This window comes from Aquarana catesbeiana, linkage group LG06 (genome assembly GCF_042186555.1).
Source record: "Aquarana catesbeiana isolate 2022-GZ linkage group LG06, ASM4218655v1, whole genome shotgun sequence".
NCBI lineage: Eukaryota > Metazoa > Chordata > Amphibia > Anura > Ranidae > Aquarana > Aquarana catesbeiana.
This window is the reverse complement of record NC_133329.1, coordinates 231,381,417-231,398,690: the sequence shown is the minus strand read 5'-3', so window position 1 is coordinate 231,398,690 and position 17,274 is coordinate 231,381,417. Positions and strand designations below refer to the sequence as shown.

The window sequence follows — 17,274 nt, the reverse complement described above, 5'->3', positions numbered from 1 at the left end:
CTGAACAAAACATACCATTTCAGTTCAGCAATGAAGTACCGTATTTATCGGCGTATAACACGCACAGGCATATAACACGCACATTCATTTTAAGAGGGAAGTTTCAGGAAAAAACTTAAATTTTAAATAAGGAATTTTTAAGCAAAATAAGGGTCAGTGCTCATCTGCAGCCTCACCATTGTCATCAATGCAGCCTGATCAATGCCCATCTGCAGCCTCACAAGTGCCATCAATGCAGCAGCCTCGCCATTGCCATCAATGCAGCAGCCTCGCCATTGCCATCAATGCAGCAGCCTCGCCATTGCCATCAATGCAGCAGCCTCGCCATTGCCATCAATGCAGCAGCCTCGCCATTGCCATCAATGCAGCAGCCTCGCCATTGCCATCAATGCAGCAGCCTCGCCATTGCCATCAATGCAGCAGCCTCGCCATTGCCATCAGTGCAGCAGCCTCGCCATTGCCATCAGTGCAGCAGCCTCCCCATTGCCATCAGTGCAGCAGCCTCACCATTGCCATCAGTGCATCAGCCTCACCATTGCCATCAGTGCATCAGCCTCACCATTGCCATCAGTGCAGCCTGATCAATGCCCATCTGCAGCCTAGTGGGGACAGGGAGGGGGGCGGGACGAGCGCCGACAGATTACATACAGCGAGAATCTCCTGTGATAGACAGAACAGTGGTCCAATGGCGGCCCAGGAGATGGGACTTCCTATTACAGAGGCCGCCAAGTAAATAGGAGATTCTCACTGTCCCCTCCGAGGCAGCTAAAATTGATGTATTGGCGTATAACACGCACACGCTATTTGCACCTGATTTTCATGGTGAAAAATTGAGTGTTATACGCCAATAAATACAGTAATATACAGTGAAAAAATAATAATACATCTAAGTAAAATAAAAACCTAATAAGAATGCAGGAGTAAAATATATCCAAAAAATAATGTGTATTAATTCAGTCTGATTGTACAATCCCTGAACAATGCCCCTCCAGCCTTACCAACATCATGCATTATGAAGTTAAACACAAACACACCAATCCATTATTGGTAGATCCAAAAGAAGACTGTGCAATCAGATTGCACTGTGTGCAGCCTAGAAGGTGGTGAAAGAATTGTATAACCGCAGACTATTCAGTAGATCTGGGGGTATTTTTTTGTCTGTGGCAGGTCGCTTTTATATGTACCTAAAATTGCTATATGTCATCTACAGTTATTAGTTCTTGTGTAGATTTTTAAAAAGTGATATACACTTCAAAGATGTATATAAAACGGTTAAAACTGAATTACCATGGTTGAACACAGTGTGCAAGCACAACTCTTCTAAATTTAGAACATGGAGCAGATTCTGCTCCTAATTACCAAAATGGGTGCAAGCCCCTTTGTTAATTAGGAGGATCAGTTCTCTGCTCTGTGTCTTTGAAAGACACAGATCAGATAGCTGGAGCTGCAAGCTCTGATCTCTCTGCCCATCCCTACCACCCCATTCAGCTCAGGGAAAGGAGGAGGAGAAATGTTAACCCTTAAGGCGCCATTAATTTTTTATTTTTTTTTCACTGGAATGAGCACAAAAAGGGATATGGCCAGTATGCTGACAGCTCACATGCCGTACTAGAGGTCACACCTGGCGGGAATCTGTGGCAGTTTTCTATATGGAAAACTGCCATATTCCCTATGTTAATTAGGTGCAGACATGCACTAGTTTCTATTTCACTCTAAATTAGAAATTGGATCAGGTGGCGCAGACTGACCTGAAACAGGTCCCCAGTTAATTCCACTGATTGTTTGTAGGGATTATTTACTTTTTATATTTTAGATTTTGAAAGCATTGTTCTGAATAAGTTTGTTAGCACTGCATCACATATTTTTAGGATAATGAATTATTAATTTTTGGTGACAGCAGCTTTTAAAGATGACTCATTGCATGTTTATAGAGTGGGAGATAATGCAGGTTTTGGAATGTTAATATAGTACTGAGAATGTGATTTTATTATGAACACAGAGGGATGGAACCATGCCCCTCAATGAACTCCACAAAGTAAATTTAACAATGAGTACAAAAATACTATTTTCTGCCTCCCTCATTGAGCAACAGAGGAAGCCCACAAGCAGTCCAGATGAGAATTTGGCAGCACTGCAAACAACTGCCAACAGACCTAAGAAAAATAATAGAGAATATGCGAGTTCCTGTAACTCAAAAAAAATCACTTGTAGGACCGTACACCTAAAATTGTTATCAGCTGAAACCACAACATCCACCTGGTAGAACTTGGTGTGTGAATAAAAGACCAGGCAGCCTTGCTAATCTGAGAAACAGTTGCTTGATGATGAAAAGCCCAGTAAAAACTCAGATCTTGGACACAGGAGAGGATGGAACCCAATGCTTGAGATCATAAGCTTGCAGGAGGTCTGCTTCAGCCACCTAGAAATGGTGGCATGAGAAGCTGTCGCTCCCTTCTGAAGGAAACCGTACTTGAGAGATCAACTCTCACAGCCACATCCAGACAAAAAAAGAGAAATTTCTGCTTTCAATGAACTGGAGGTGGACAGAAAGAAGGAACAATAATATAGTAATTAAGGTGAAAGGCAGAAACTACCCTAGGCAAGAAGGAAATCCTGGGCCTCAACACCACCTTATCCCTATGCAAAACTAGACCGGGTTCCTTGCAGGATAGGGCCACCAGTTCAGACAATCGTCTTGCAGAGGTGATAGCACTAAAAAATACCACCATGTGTGTAAGAGAAGAGTTCTGAAGCAAAGAGAGAATCAGATTCAGATCTCATGAAGGAACAGGGGCAGCTAAAAGATAAACTCTCTGTATAGAGGTCCTTATCAAAAAGTGAGAAGCCAATGGTATTGAGAGCCAAATGCTGGTCCAGACCCAGCTGCAGGATGGAGAAGATTCATCCCCCAAAGAGACTCACTCCAAAGATGGAAACACCAAGAAACCCGTCAGACCAAGCAAAGAAAGCCTTTCACGTCTAAAGATAGACATGAGAGGTAGCATTCCTAGCTTATAGTGATAGACATGATAGATTAAAAAATGCCTCGGTCTCAGAAAACCTGGGTTTCAACAGCCACGCCTTTAAAGCTAGTGACTGTGAAGCAGGATGGCAAATCAGTCCTTGAAACAGAAAATCTTGAACAGCACACAGAACATCCAGCAGAAGTCTTACCAGGTCAACCTACCACACCTGCCGCGGGGCCACTCTGTAGCAATGTGGGTCACCAATATTCCATCCATCTTGCACCTGTAAAACAAATCATGGAGTCTGAAGGGGGCAAAGGCAAAGATCAGGGTTTACTGATCTCAGAGAGCAATCAGAGCATTTTCTGCCTCTGTTGGAGGATACTTGTACCTAGAAACAAACCTGTCAAGTTTGCTGTTAAACCTTGAAGCCAAGAAGGTCCACATTCAGGATCCTTAACCTGTGACTTAGGTTCTGAAACACTTCTAGCTGTAGGAACCACTACCCAGGGCCCAGGAACTGGCAGCTGAGGAAACTGCCTGTCAATTGTCCAAACCCGGGATGTTCATGGCAAACATGACTAAAACACAAAGTCAGCCCATGACAGAATTCAATCTGGTTCCTTCCTGATGGCTGATATACAGCACCACTGTGGCATTGTCTGCATCCAGATTGGATAAGCCTTCTGCAGAGACAGCCAGATGACCTGACATTCCTAAATGTTGATCGGGAGACAAGACTCAAACAAAGTCTTAGTGAACATAGGAGATTGTATGACGTGTACGGGCACTAATCAGAGAACACACAGCCCCACCTCTTCAACTCTTCTAATCAGAGAATGCTTTACATCAGGGATAAGCAACCTTTGAGAGATCTACCTGAACAAAATTGAGGAGATCAGAGACCACCGGGATTTGACAACTTTTTTTTTTTTACACTGTATGCATGACCATACCAGAACGGTTTTTCTGCATTCCAGAGATGTGTGATATGCAACATGTTTGCATAATATGGCATCTCACTGGATGTCCCTGCATGTCACTGCAGCAAACGCAATGCACCATGTTGCTGTGCGTTGACATAAATGAAGGAAACTGATATGCTTAAATGTGCATCACACATGCGCTCACTGCAGCTGAAACGGACAGATGCCCGCACACTAAACCGTTTTGGTTTAGTGTGCAATCAGTGTTAACGCTCCTAAAGAAATTAACTAGCAAGGACAGGATGAAGAAAACGTAAAAAAATATAATAAAACCAATGTCAACAGGGCAGTGGACGGTGTCAACGGGGCAGTGGACAGTGTCAGTGGATGGTGTCAGTAAGACCGAGGTGCCTGGCAATACCCACTTGGCTCTCTGCCTGGCAGCTGCAGGGTTAAATCTGTGTGTGGTCACTCAGCTCAGCTCTCCTCATACAGACTGCCCTTGGAATCGTGTGTTCTGTGTATACCCAGGAGACTGCCTCTAGCTTAAGTAATGACATATAAGTTTTAAATATTCTGCGCTTACCCAAAAAAATAAATTAAAATCTGTGTATAATTAAATTTAAAAATAGTGAAAAAAATTGAATGATTAATTGGTGCTACAACTTTATAAGAATCTAAATACTCAATTCAGCTGTATAGAAAACAAAAATAAAATGCGAAACCACATATACAGTGGGGACAGAAAGTATTCAGATTTAAATTTTTCACTCTTTGTTATATTGCAGCCATTTGCTAAAATCATTTAAGTTCATTTTTTTCCTCATTAATGTACACACAGCACCCCATATTGACAGAAAAACACAGAATTGTTGACATTTTTCTGCAGATTTATTAAAAAAGAAAAACTGAAATATCACATGGTCCTAAGTATTCAGACCCTTTGCTCAGTATTTAGTAGAAGCACACTTTTGATTTAATAAACCAATGAGTCTTTTTGGGAAAGATGCAACAAGTTTTTCACACTTGGATTTGGGGATCCTCTGCCATTCCTCCTTGCAGATCCTCTCCAGTTCTGTCAGGTTGGTTGGTAAACGTTGGTGGATAGCCATTTTTAGGTCTCTCCTGAGATGCTCAATTGGGTTTATGTCAGGGCTCTGGCTGGGCCATTCAAGAACAGTCATGGAGTTGTTGTGAAGCCACTCCTTCGTTATTTTAGCTGAGTGCTTAGGGTCATTGTCTTGTTGGAAGGTAAACCTTCGGCCCAGTCTGAGGTCCTGAGCACTCTGGAGAAGGTTTTCGTCCAGGATATCCCTGTACTTGGCCGCATTCATCTTTCCCTCGATTGCAACCAGTCGTCCTGTCCCTGCAGCTGAAAAACACCCCCACAGCATGATGCTGCCACCACCATGCTTCACTGTTGGGACTGTATTGGACAGGTGATGAGCAGTGCCTGGTTTTCTCCACACATACCGCTTAGAATTAAGGCCAAAAAGTTCTATCTTGGTCTCATCAGACCAGAGAATCTTATTTCTCACCATCTTGGAGTCCTTCAGGTGTTTTTTTTGCAAACTCCATGTGGGCTTTCATGCGTCTTGCACTTGCTTCCGTCGGGCCACTCTGCCATAAAGCCCCGACTGGTGGAGGGTTGCAGTGATGGTTGACTTTCTACAACTTTCTCCCATTCCCCGACTGCATCTCTGGAGCTCAGCCACAGTGATCTTTGGGTTCTTCTTTACCTCTCTCAACAAGGCTCTTCTCCCCCGATAGCTCAGTTTGGCCAGACGGCCAGCTCTAGGAAGGGTTTAAGGATTATGGAGGCCACTGTGCTCTTAGGAACCTTAAGTGCAGCAGAATTTTTTTGTAACTTTGGCCAGATCTGTGCCTTGCCACAATTCTGGACAGCACCTGAGTTAAATATATGAGTGTCACAGCAAAGGGTCTGAATACTTAGGACCATGTGATATTTCAGTTTTTCTTTTTTAATAAATCTGCAAAAATGTCAACAATTCTGTGTTTTTCTGTCAATATGGGGTACTGAGTGTACATTAATGAGGAAAAAAATTAACTTAAATGATTTTAGCAAATGGCTGCAATATAACAAAGAGTGAAACATTTAAGGGGATCTGAATACTTTCCGTCCCCACTGTAGAACGCAGTGATCATATATGATTATAAACCAGTGATAAAGTCCACATCACAAAGACAATTTTTGTGAATAAAGTCTATATATATTCAGTGCCAAGCATGGGTGTCCTTGATTTTACCGCTACAAATTCTTACTTCAGAGAAAGAAAGATTTAAATGGCCTGTTACCAGACAGGATGGACCCCAAATTATAGGGATCTGACACGCTTGTGATACCAAATGACCACGGAGGTGATCCGTTCCCAGTCGATGCTTATTACAGTATTTCATACATGCTATATTTGCTGAACAGCACTCAATGAATTTATCGGTGGAGCTGGAGACCATTGAATATTGTTCCTGAGGATTTTGCTATCATCATTGGAGAAGGAAGTCTTTGTAAACTGAGCCGACAGAGGAAGATATCGCAGGTGGTCATTTGGTTTCACAAGCGTGTCAGATCCCTATAATTTGGGGTCTATCCTGTCTGGTAAGAGGCCATTTATATCTTTCTTTCTCTGAAGTAAGAATTTGTAGCGGTGAAAATCAAGGACATCCATGCTTGGCACTGAATATATACCGTATATATATATATATTTATTCACAAAAATTGTATTTGTGATGTGGACTTTATCACTGTTTTTTATCCATATATGATCACTGTGTTTATTTGTGATTGCGCACTTTATTTTTGATTTCCTTAAGTAATGACATGCCTGTGTCTCTGCTCTGCTCTCACACTGGACGCAATTCTCAATCTCGCCTATGAAATTGGGTACCCCCTGCCTCTGATCTTGCCCGGCATAGTTACTTTCACCTTGTGCACAATACTTCTGCTGCTCCTCTGCCTCCTGTGAAATTCTTCACCCTCTGCGCATGCGCCGACTCCCGAGAAGTCAGGGAAGAGGTCGGGCGCTGGCGCATGCGCAGAGGGTGAAGAATTTCCCAGGAGGTGGAAGAGCAGTTCAGAGCAGGGGTTAGCAAGGCAGGGACGCGGTCTACCTGTCGGCGATCGATGGGTTGCTGATCCCCCGCTTTACATTGGTTGAGAAAGTGTTCTCTAAATGGCACCCTTGCTGAGCAAGCGACCACTAAGCAGCAGGGGAGCCACTTGGTGCAGGACCCTGAAGACAGCGGAGATCAATGTAGCAGCAGTGCTTACTACAATGATTTCCAGCTTTCACACGGTTCCCACAGGTATGGAACATGCATACTTACGTTGATCCAAGCTGGACCAATGTAACTGTGCAAAATAATCAATATTGTAGCTGCAGCTTAAACAACTGAACCCAGTTTTTTAACTTTGGCAAGTGTGGGTAAAACTGTAGATATCTTTGCAATAGTGGTGCACTGAAATGAAAATTCTGGACCGAAACTGAAAATTCAGAATGCACTTGGCCGAACACCAAAATGAACAGTTATAAAACAAATATACATATATTTTATATATAATTGTATCATATATTTAAATGAATGTGAATTTATTTTCGGCCATTATCTGGAACTTTTTTTTTTTTCTATCGGCAAAATGCAGTTTACCCTATTTTCGGCAGCCGATATATATCGGTGCATCCCTACTTTGCAACTACTTAGTGTATTCAGGTGAATTAAGGGCTTTTTAGGTGGCAAATGTCAATGGATATAGCCATTTTTTTGGTAAAACAAAGCAGTAATGACCAGACTAGTAGAACACCCCCCCCCCCCCCATAACTCCCATCATGCCTCAGTTTTATCAGAAATCAATAGTGGGAATGGATTATTATAGAGCATAGGGACCTGTGGTGTAATGTGCTCTAAGAAAAAAGAGGCAACACAGCAAAGGAAAAGCCACAGGCCACGAAAAGCCACAGGTTGCCAGAGGAGGCTCAACAGTGCTGCCTGCAAAAACATACAACCAAAGCCGGCATCAGCTGAGGTCCAAACATCCACCTGGTAAAAATGAATGGATTGTGAACAGAAGACTAGGTGACAGCCTTGGAAATCTGAAGCACAGATGCCCGATTCTGCAAAGCTCATAAGGCTATAACTTATCTAGTGGAGTGCATTTTTACTGGGAAAGGTGGGACCTTGAACCGGAGGTCAAAAGCTTTAACAATTTGAGCTGAAGAATCCACTTAGCAATCGTGGAATGGGAAGCAGGCTATCCCCCCCCAATGGGGAGTTTAAAGCGGTTGTAAAGTCAAATTTTTTATTCTATTTTATACTTCCCTGCTTTGTGCAAGGGTATTGCTCACAGCGGCCCCAAACCTCCTCTTCTGGGGTCCCCCACCAATGCTCTCTGCTCCTCTTCTCCATGTGCAACCATCGTAAGCCCCTTTTTTTGGGGGCAGACGTAGGAGCTCACTTGCGAGCTGGGCTGTATGCATGAATGGACACACACAGCATGCCTCAACTCCACACCCTGCTCCTTCCTTACAGGATATAACTGACAGCAGCAGAAGCCAATGGCCCCCCACATTGACTTTATACCCACTTTAGGGAATGACCAACAGAGATTTGGACTGTAGTAAGTGAGCTTTAGCTGAGAGATAAACTCCAACAGCACACACCACATCCAAGCAATGGAGGGAACTTTTCTTGGGATGTTAGGGGGCAGGACAGATGGCAGAACAGTCCTGATTAACAAGAAAAGAAGAAACCACCTTGGGAAGGAAAGAGGCACAGGAAAGGGTTCTTTACAGGTTACGGCCACCAACTCAAAAACCCGCCTTGCTGAAGTGATAGCAACAGGAAAGGCATCTTGTGAGTAGGGATGAAAGATAAAAAGAGGAATTTCCCCAATCGTTTCAAAAGGTGGTCTGTAAAATACCGACAGAACCGGGTTGAAATCCCACGGAGTCTTTGGAGAAAGTACAGGAGCAACAATGTGTGCAAAACACTCTGAGGATCTTCACCAAGTTAAAGGCAAGTGGTCCCTGATGGTATTCAAGGCCAAACATTGATCCAGGCAAGACTGGAGAAAAGACCAGATTCATCCTACAGAAAACTTCCTGGGATGGAACTTCCCCATCTCGCACCAAAAGAAATTTTCCATTTTTCAAAGTGCGATGGTAGACATTGCAAGGAGTCAAATTCTTAACTTTCAAGAATGTAGATATGATCGAATATGATAGGCCGTTGTCCCTCAGAACCTGGACTTCAGCAGCCAAGTCATTAAAGGCAAACTTTATCCGCCATGTTACACCCCTATTAAAGGTGTAACATAATACAAATATAGAAAATGAAATCGCTCCTTTTCCAGGACAATGGCAATGACCACTTTAGAGAGGAGCTGTGCTAGAGCAACATGAAAGTTCACCAGCCTTTGCAAGTTTAATGACATTAAGCAGGGTGGAGGCAGAGACCCAAATTCCAATTTGTAGCCACAGGAAACAATGTTGTGGACATAAACATCTGAAATATCTTGAATAGGATGGCCGTCAAGGCCAACAGACATCTCCTCACTCTGACAATTTAGGGTGCCCCTCATTGTAAGGAGAACTTGCTGGAGGACTTGTGAATCCGAGTTCCAGGATTTACTATGGACCTTGAGGCCTGAGGAAAAACAAGAATAACTTTTTTTTAGCTTCAGGAATAGAAGGTTTCCTAGCTAGAGTTATAGCCTTTTTCTGGGGCAAAAGTGTATTTTACTTCTCCCAGGCAAACGCCTTCCTTAGTGGGATTCATCAAAGAGGAATTCCCCAACTAAGGATATATGCAAAAGGTGTTTCTTGCACTGAAGTTTCACGGACCAACATTTGAGCCAAAGGGTCCTTCACGCATGAACCGAATTTCACTTATATTTGCCATATACAGTATCTGCTATCCCATCAACACAATAGGCCCAAAGGTGTGAGCTTCATCTGCTGGACGCCAGAAGGATAGATTCAGGATCCTGAGACACATCCCTGGACCAGATGGATAAGGTCTGGTAGATGAGCTTGGTAGCAGGGCAGGACCTGCGAGAGAGAATAAAGCCTTAGAAAGCGCTTCTAGCCTTTTACCCTCTGGGTCTTCAAGAATGGGGATGTCCTCATCAGGGACAGTCAGAGCCTTGCTTAGAGAAAACATTTCTTGGTCTACATATGGGACATACCACTTCTTTAGGAACTTCTTCTCCATAAGGTATTGCTGGTCAAAATGCCTATAAGAGGAAACTACTTTTCTGTATTGTACCTCACGGGACACAGAGAAGACTATAAAACATTACTATCTGGGTTATGCGCCACCTATAGGTGAATGGACACTGGCAGACTAAACAGACAGACAGGAAGGCCCCCTCTATATAACCCCTCCCATGCAGGAGTTTTTTCGCCAGTGTCTTGAAGGTGATGGTCACGGTTGCTAAAGCTCTCTGACTGCTGATGGTCTTGGGCTGGTTCTATTGAGAATCAAGGGGCTGAATAATCAGATCCATTTGAATGGCTGAAAGCTAAAATGAATGATACCCAAGCCTCGTATAAGATGATGGAGGACTCAAACAAGGTTTTGCCTGTAATTTGTCCGTTTCGGTGCTGGACCCTGCAGAATGAAGGCAATTCCAGTAGGGTGCTGTACAGGTCCAAGGGAGTGGACCCCAGGAGTTGGAAAGGTACCCAGTCCTTGAAGGTCCTTAGTGACAAGGCCCGCAGTGATGGGTGAAGATTGGGCCTCTGTGTATTATCAGGGCCCTACGGGGGGATTGGTAAGTGAGCCCCTTTTTGGTAATTTAATCAGGGGTTGTGTAAAGAGATTTGGCATTTTACTCCCTTGGCAACACTTTATCTTAGGAACCTGTCAAACCACAATTTCACAGAGCCTGTTCCTCTTTTTAGCCACTAGAGGGCTTTTGGAGATCTCAGCCTTGCTCTGAATAACCCGGAAGTCTGCATACCTTGCATAATTTGCATTCCCCACATGCTGCTGTAGTCAGGGTCGGCACTACCGTTAGGCAAACTAGGCAGCCACCTAGGGCGCACTGACGCCTAGGGCACAGCCACAGCTGCTGGTTTCCCTACTCTCTGTGGTAGAGGGAGGAAGATATCTCATGGTCCCCTACAGAGGATCAGTTCCCATCTGGCAGGCAGTGGCTGGCGTGGTGTGGAGTGTAGCGGGAGGAGCAGGAGGTGGCTCCCGCAGCTCCATCTGGCTGGCTGTTGGTGCAGAGTTGCTGGGTGGGGAGAAGCAGGCAGAGCCCCCCTCCCCCAGAGCTCCCCATTACCCAGGGGCTGCTGCAGCGGATTTGTCTTGGAGTTTAGAGCTCTGGCTCAGCCTTTTGTCTTTGGGAAGACATATCGGAGTAAGTCAGTCAGCCAGGCGGGTAGGTGGGGGTGGGGTTCCTGGGAGCTCTACCGATTTCACCTGCCTTCCATCCCCGCCTGCTCTGGCCTGGGGGAGGATTGGAGGGAGAGCCTGGACATGTGTGGATGATTATGGGTAACCATACACAGCCTGGGCTTCGATCACTCCCCACCTGCCTCTAAGAGCACGGTGCCCAGTGTTAAGGATTGGGTGTCTGCAGTGCCTGGCAATCTCCCTCCACCCTCACCCGTTATCAGGTGTGAACCCCATGCGATCGCTGCCTGGTGAGGCTGCACATCCTCCCCACGCTGCTGCTTTCCAGATCCCACCTCCCTCCCAGGGCTGGGCAGCCCCCATGCTGGGAAGCGGTGGTGGCGGGGACCCCTGGAGATAATGACCTTCGCCTGCCCTTCCATGGGTGGGTGATGTCTCCACCCAGAGCCTCCCCACCCAGTGCCAACTGCACCAGGCGCTGCCAATCACTGTCCGCTTCCAGCGGTCCCCCCGACACCATAGAGATTATGCTAAATCTCCCACTGACCAATCCTGACACTGCACCCCCAACCCCCACCCGTCATCTCTAACATGGCTTCCCCTGTCAATCATAATCAATGTCACTGATCCTAAAATCTCATCACCATCAAAATCATTTCTGAAAATGTTTAAGATTCTGATTATGGTGCAGGCTGTAGACACCACCATTTACCAATGTTCTCTTCTATATTTTAAATCTGCCAGGATCTGATGTTTTGACATTGTCTGCATTCACAAAATTATCGGATTATTGAGAATGTTCATTGAATGTTCATAGTGGAAAAAAATTGACACCTCTGTGTCTGGAAGCTGAACTGTGTGTTGCGTGAAATGATAGTGTTTGCTGTAGAGGGGTCGATGATTATTATCTCTATGTTATATTGTTTGTGATCTGCTATAAATAGCCATATACCATAATCAGGGCTGGCCCAAGAATAAAAATGCTGCCCCCCCCCCAAAAAAAAAACAAAAAAAAACAAACAAAAAAAAAAAAAAAAACACCCACCAAAAAGCCCCCACATTCATCATTTTATATAATAACTGAAATTACATTCATCAGAAAATCTGATTAAATTGTCATAAATCTATTCCCTATTTTGTTATCTTATTACCTTTACGCAAACCAATCAATACACGCTTGTTGCGATTTTTTTGCTGGGTCATAGCCCTGCATGGGAGGTGCTGTACTGCGGGACTTTGTGTTTATTTCCACAAGCCCAGGTATATTCTTGCTTTGGAGCAAGATATGTCTTCCAGAAAACAGAGTGGGGAAGGCACAGCAGAAAGGGGCACGTAAGCACCGCCAGCAGCTCCTGAGGAGCCTATTCGGAATTCTGCTGTAATAGCTTCCCCTGAAGATGCGAAAGGTCTATCTGAGCCACTGCGCTTATCTGGCACTGTAGCTATTACCAGTGCATCTGCATCAGCATGTTACAAAGGATGATCTAACTTCAGCTTTGGCTGGTTTAAAAAATAAGACCGCTGGTATGATTGCCTCGGTTATGCAAGGAAAAAAGGGTGAGAGATACCCTCCTGTGTTGAAACATGAATTGCTAGATGATGTAGAGGAGATGAATTGTTGTCGAATTCGAGGATGGTCAGGTGGAAGACTCCGCTTGTGGGGAGTCAGTGCCTGAAGAAGCTAAGGCTTTGTCAGCTTTTCAGTCGCAAAAGTTGTTGGTCCAGTCTCTTACGGAAATGGTCCGCTCGGCATTCAGACTACCTTCCGTGGATGCTTCTGAAGCCCCCTACTCCTCTTTGGGTTAACTACGGCCTCCGCAAAGCAATCAAGCTTGTCCGTTGCACCCGCTTTTGGAGCTGGTGATACATTCTGATTGGGATCACCCGGATAGATTTTGTTCATCCCAAAAGATTTTCCTTCCTGTATCTCATGGAGGAGAAATTTGTTAAAAAATGGGAACTACGGGCTGCAGATGCTGCAGTGTCTTCTCTGAAGAATTAAACCTATCCAGTAGACAATGCCCAGGTACTTAAAGATTCAGCTGATAAATGGATAGAATATTTACTATATAAATATGAAAGAGATGATATATAAGAGTATATTTAATAGGAGAAAGATTAATGGTATAACTGTATTAGGTCTCCCCCCTTCCCCCCTTTTTTTTGTGGAATATGAATGTACTTGGAATTTCTTTTTTTTTTCTGTTTCAATGCGTTGTAAATCAAAATTGATGTTAATAAAAATTATGATATAAAGAATCTTTACTAAAAGCCTCCTTTTTCCTTGCCGGATCTGCTGTACAGCCTGCAGTGGTGGCAATTGGCGTCTGTCAGTCCCTGAAGCACCATTTTAAGTGGTTGGGTAAGCCTGGGTAGGAAGAGATTTCTGAGGAGATGGCAGATGTGCCTCATACCCTGTGCTTTGCGGTAGATGCCTTTAAAGATTTAATACAGCAGGTTTCGCGTTTAGCGCTCCTATCTATGCATATGCACAGAATTTTGTGGTTATTAAAATTGGTCAGCTAAATTACATTGTTAGTGGGTTTTCCCTTCCATGGTGAGCGCTTATTTAGCGAGGATTTGGATAAATATATCCAAAAATCTCAGGGGGAAAAGCTCTCACCTACTGGTAAAAAGAAGCAGTATTCATCGTTTAAGGGCGCAAGTTTTGCTGCAACTAATTTTTTTATCCTCCAGGAAGCTTCAGGGCCCGCAAGGGTTTGGTTCCAGGGGTAAGCCTCAAAGAGAGGGGCGGAAAAAGCCTTCTAAGACTGGTGCTAAAGCCTTCCTTTTGAAGGGGTGCCCCCACTCACTCGAGTGGGGGAAGGCATCTAGGGTTCTCAAAAGCCTAGGAAACAATGATTCGAGACAAGTGGGTCACTTCCATGGTGTCTCTGGGGTACAGGCTGGAATTTCGAGTCCTTCCACCTCATCGTTTTCTGGGGTCCAACATACCGTCAGATCAGCTGAAGAGAAGCTGGTTATTGCAAGCACTCGACCGATTGTTGACTCAAGGGGTGATTGTGGAGGTACATCCAAAAGGTTTGTAGGGTTGTACTCAAACCTGTGCACAGTTCCAAAACCAAATGGGGACGTAAGGCCTATACTAGATCTCAAGTCTTTGAACCGATATCAAAACGTTCGGTACTTTCGGATGGAGTCAGTCAACTCAGTGGTAGCCTCACTGCAGGTAGGGGATTTTCTAGCATCCAAAAACATAAAAGAATGCATACTTGCATGTGCCAATTTTCCAACCTCATCGGTGGTTTCTGCACTTCGAGATAAAAGGTCCTCACTTTCAATTTGTGGCTCTGCCCTTCCGACTTGTAACAGCACCTCGAGTGTTCACGAAAGTTCTCAGTGGATCTCGGTGTTCCGATAACTGGATGACCTTTTGCTCAGGGAGCAGTCGATGCAAATCCCAAGGCAGAATGTAGCTCTCACAGTATGTTTTTTGGAACACCTAGGCTGGGTTCTAAACTTCGAGAAGTCGGCCTTGGAACCAGTTCAGAGCTTGGAATATCTAGATCAATGCCCTGAGAAATCAGGTTCAGGAAGTGAGACATCCTTCCATTCGGCTCGGCATGAGTTTTCTGGGAAGAATGGTGTCCTCATTCGAGGAAGTTCCTTATGCACAGTTCCACTCCAGAACATTCTGTTGGCCTGGAACAAGAATGTACAAGCCTTGGACTGCCACATGTCTCTGTCCCCCATGGTTTGGCAAAGTCTCAATTGGTGGTTGCTGGCTCAGAATTTAGGGAGAAGGAAATGCTTTCTTCTGGTGGTTTGGAAAAATAGGATTTTTTAAAACAGCTTACCTGTAAAATCCTTTTCTTTCGAAGGACATCACGGGACACAGAGCCACAGTAATTACTGATGGGTTATATAGGTATCACTGGTGACTGGACACTGGCACACCCTATCAGGAAGTTCAACCCCCTATATAATCCCTCCCCCTTGCAGGGATACCTCAGTTTTGTAGCCAAGCAATATAGTGTATTAGAAGAGGGGCGGGACCTCTGTGTCTCGTGATGTCCTTCGAAAGAAAAGGATTTTACAGGTAAGCTGTTTTAAAAAATCCTATTTTCTTTCTCGAACATCACGGGACACAGAGCCACAGTAATTACTGATGGGATGTCCCAGAGCAATGCTACCTGAGGGGGGGGAACCACGACCAAGTAGGGTGCAATCAGACCTGAGGACCCTGTACCGCTGCCTGCAGCACACTACGCCCAAAGGCGATATCCTCATGCCTTCTCACATCCACCTGATAGAATCTGGTGAATGTATGAACTGAAGACCAGGTTGCGGCCTTGCAGATTTGAGCCATAGAGGCCCGGTGATGCACTGCCCAAGAAGCACCAATAGCCCTTGTGGAATGTGCCCTGATCTGAAACGGAGGAATATTCTGTTTCAAACCGTAAGCTTGAATGATCAACTGTCGAATCCATTTAGAAATGGTAGCTTTTGACGCTGCTTGTCCTCTATTGGGACCCTCTGGCAGCACAAACAAAACATCCGTCTTGCGGATCTGAGTAGTTGCCCCTAGATAGGCCTTAACTGCTCTTACTACATCCAACGAATGTAGAGATCTCTCTTCCGGAGAACAGGGATCTGGAAAAAAGGAAGATAGAACAATGTCTTGGTTTAAATGAAAATCAGAAACCACCTTCGGTAAAAAACTAGGATGAGGGCGTAGTACCACTCTATCCTTGTGTATAATCAAATAAGGCTCCTTACAGGAAAGAGCTGCTAATTCTGATACTCTTCTAGCAGAAGAGATGGCCACCAGAAAAATTAATTTCCTTGTCAACAAGACCAAAGGAATCTGACTTATTGGTTCAAAAGTCTGTTTCTGTAACACAGCCAGGACCAAATTCAAGTCCCAGGGGTTTAGGGGCGCTTTAACCGGAGGATTAAGACGCATCACCCCCTGCATAAAGTTTCGGACCAAAGAATGCGAAGCAAGTGGCCGCTGAAATAATACTGATAAAGCAGAAACCTGGCCCTTGATGGTACTCAAGGCCAGCTTCATCTCTAATCCCATCTGTAGAAAATCAAGGATTCTACCTATGACATATTTCCTGGGATGCCAACCTCTGGATTCACACCAGGTTATATAATCCTTCCAGACTCTATGATAAATCATCCTGGAAGCTGGCTTCCTTGCATTAATCAAGGTAGATATGACAGGACCTGAGAGCCCACGACTCTTCAGAACGTGGGTCTCAATAGCCAAACCGTCAAATTTAGCGTTTGTAAGGCAGGATGGAACACTGGACCCTGAGATAACAGGTCTGGGCGTACCGGTAGGGTCCACGGGGAACCCACCGTCATCCTTACTATTTCTGCATACCAAGTCCTTCTGGGCCAAGCGGGGGCCACCAGAAGTACCGACTTCCTTTCCTGCCTGATCCTGCGACGGAGTCGTGGTAGTAGCAGAATAGGCAGGAATGCGTAAATCAGTGAGAACCGATGCCACGGAATCACCAACGCATCCGTCCCGCATGCAAGAGGATCTTTTGTCCTTGCCACAAATCTGTCTATCTTTTTGTTGAATCGGGATGCAAAGAGATCTACATCTGGAACCCCCCATCTTTGGCATATGGCCCAAAAGACGTCGGGATGCAGAGACCATTCCCCTGGAAGTAACTGCTGGCGACTTAGATAGTCCGCCTGCCAATTCTCTATTCCCAGGATGAAAACTGCCGATATGCATGGCACATGCATCTCTGCCCAGACTAAGATCTGGTTCACCTCTTTTTGAGCAGCTCGGCTCCGGGTGCCTCCCTGATGATTGACATAAGCCACTGCTGTGGCATTGTCGGACTGGATCCTGACCGGACAACCCTGTAGCCTGATAGTCCAGGCTTTTAGAGCTAGATGTATCGCCCGGATCTCCAGAATGTTGATGGGTAAGGTCCTCTCTGTCTTGGACCATACCCCTTGGACCGCAGCCTGTTCCAGAACTGCTCCCCAACCTGACAGACTGCCATCTGTTG

General features: G+C 44.9%; 1 protein-coding gene across 7 annotated transcripts in view; it reads right to left on the bottom strand.

Annotated features, from left to right (window-relative positions):
- NPRL3 (NPR3 like, GATOR1 complex subunit) overlaps positions 1–17,274 on the bottom strand; it is a 309,508-nt gene that overhangs the window by 42,322 nt on the left and 249,912 nt on the right. For 5 of the 7 annotated variants that reach the window (XM_073633030.1, XM_073633032.1, XM_073633031.1 and 2 more), the window contains one exon: positions 3,175–3,249. The exons of the other annotated variants lie outside the window; for them this stretch is intronic. In XM_073633030.1, the coding sequence (XP_073489131.1) occupies positions 3,175–3,249 (75 nt within the window). The remainder of the gene's footprint in view (positions 1–3,174; positions 3,250–17,274) is intronic. 7 annotated transcript variants of the gene reach the window in all.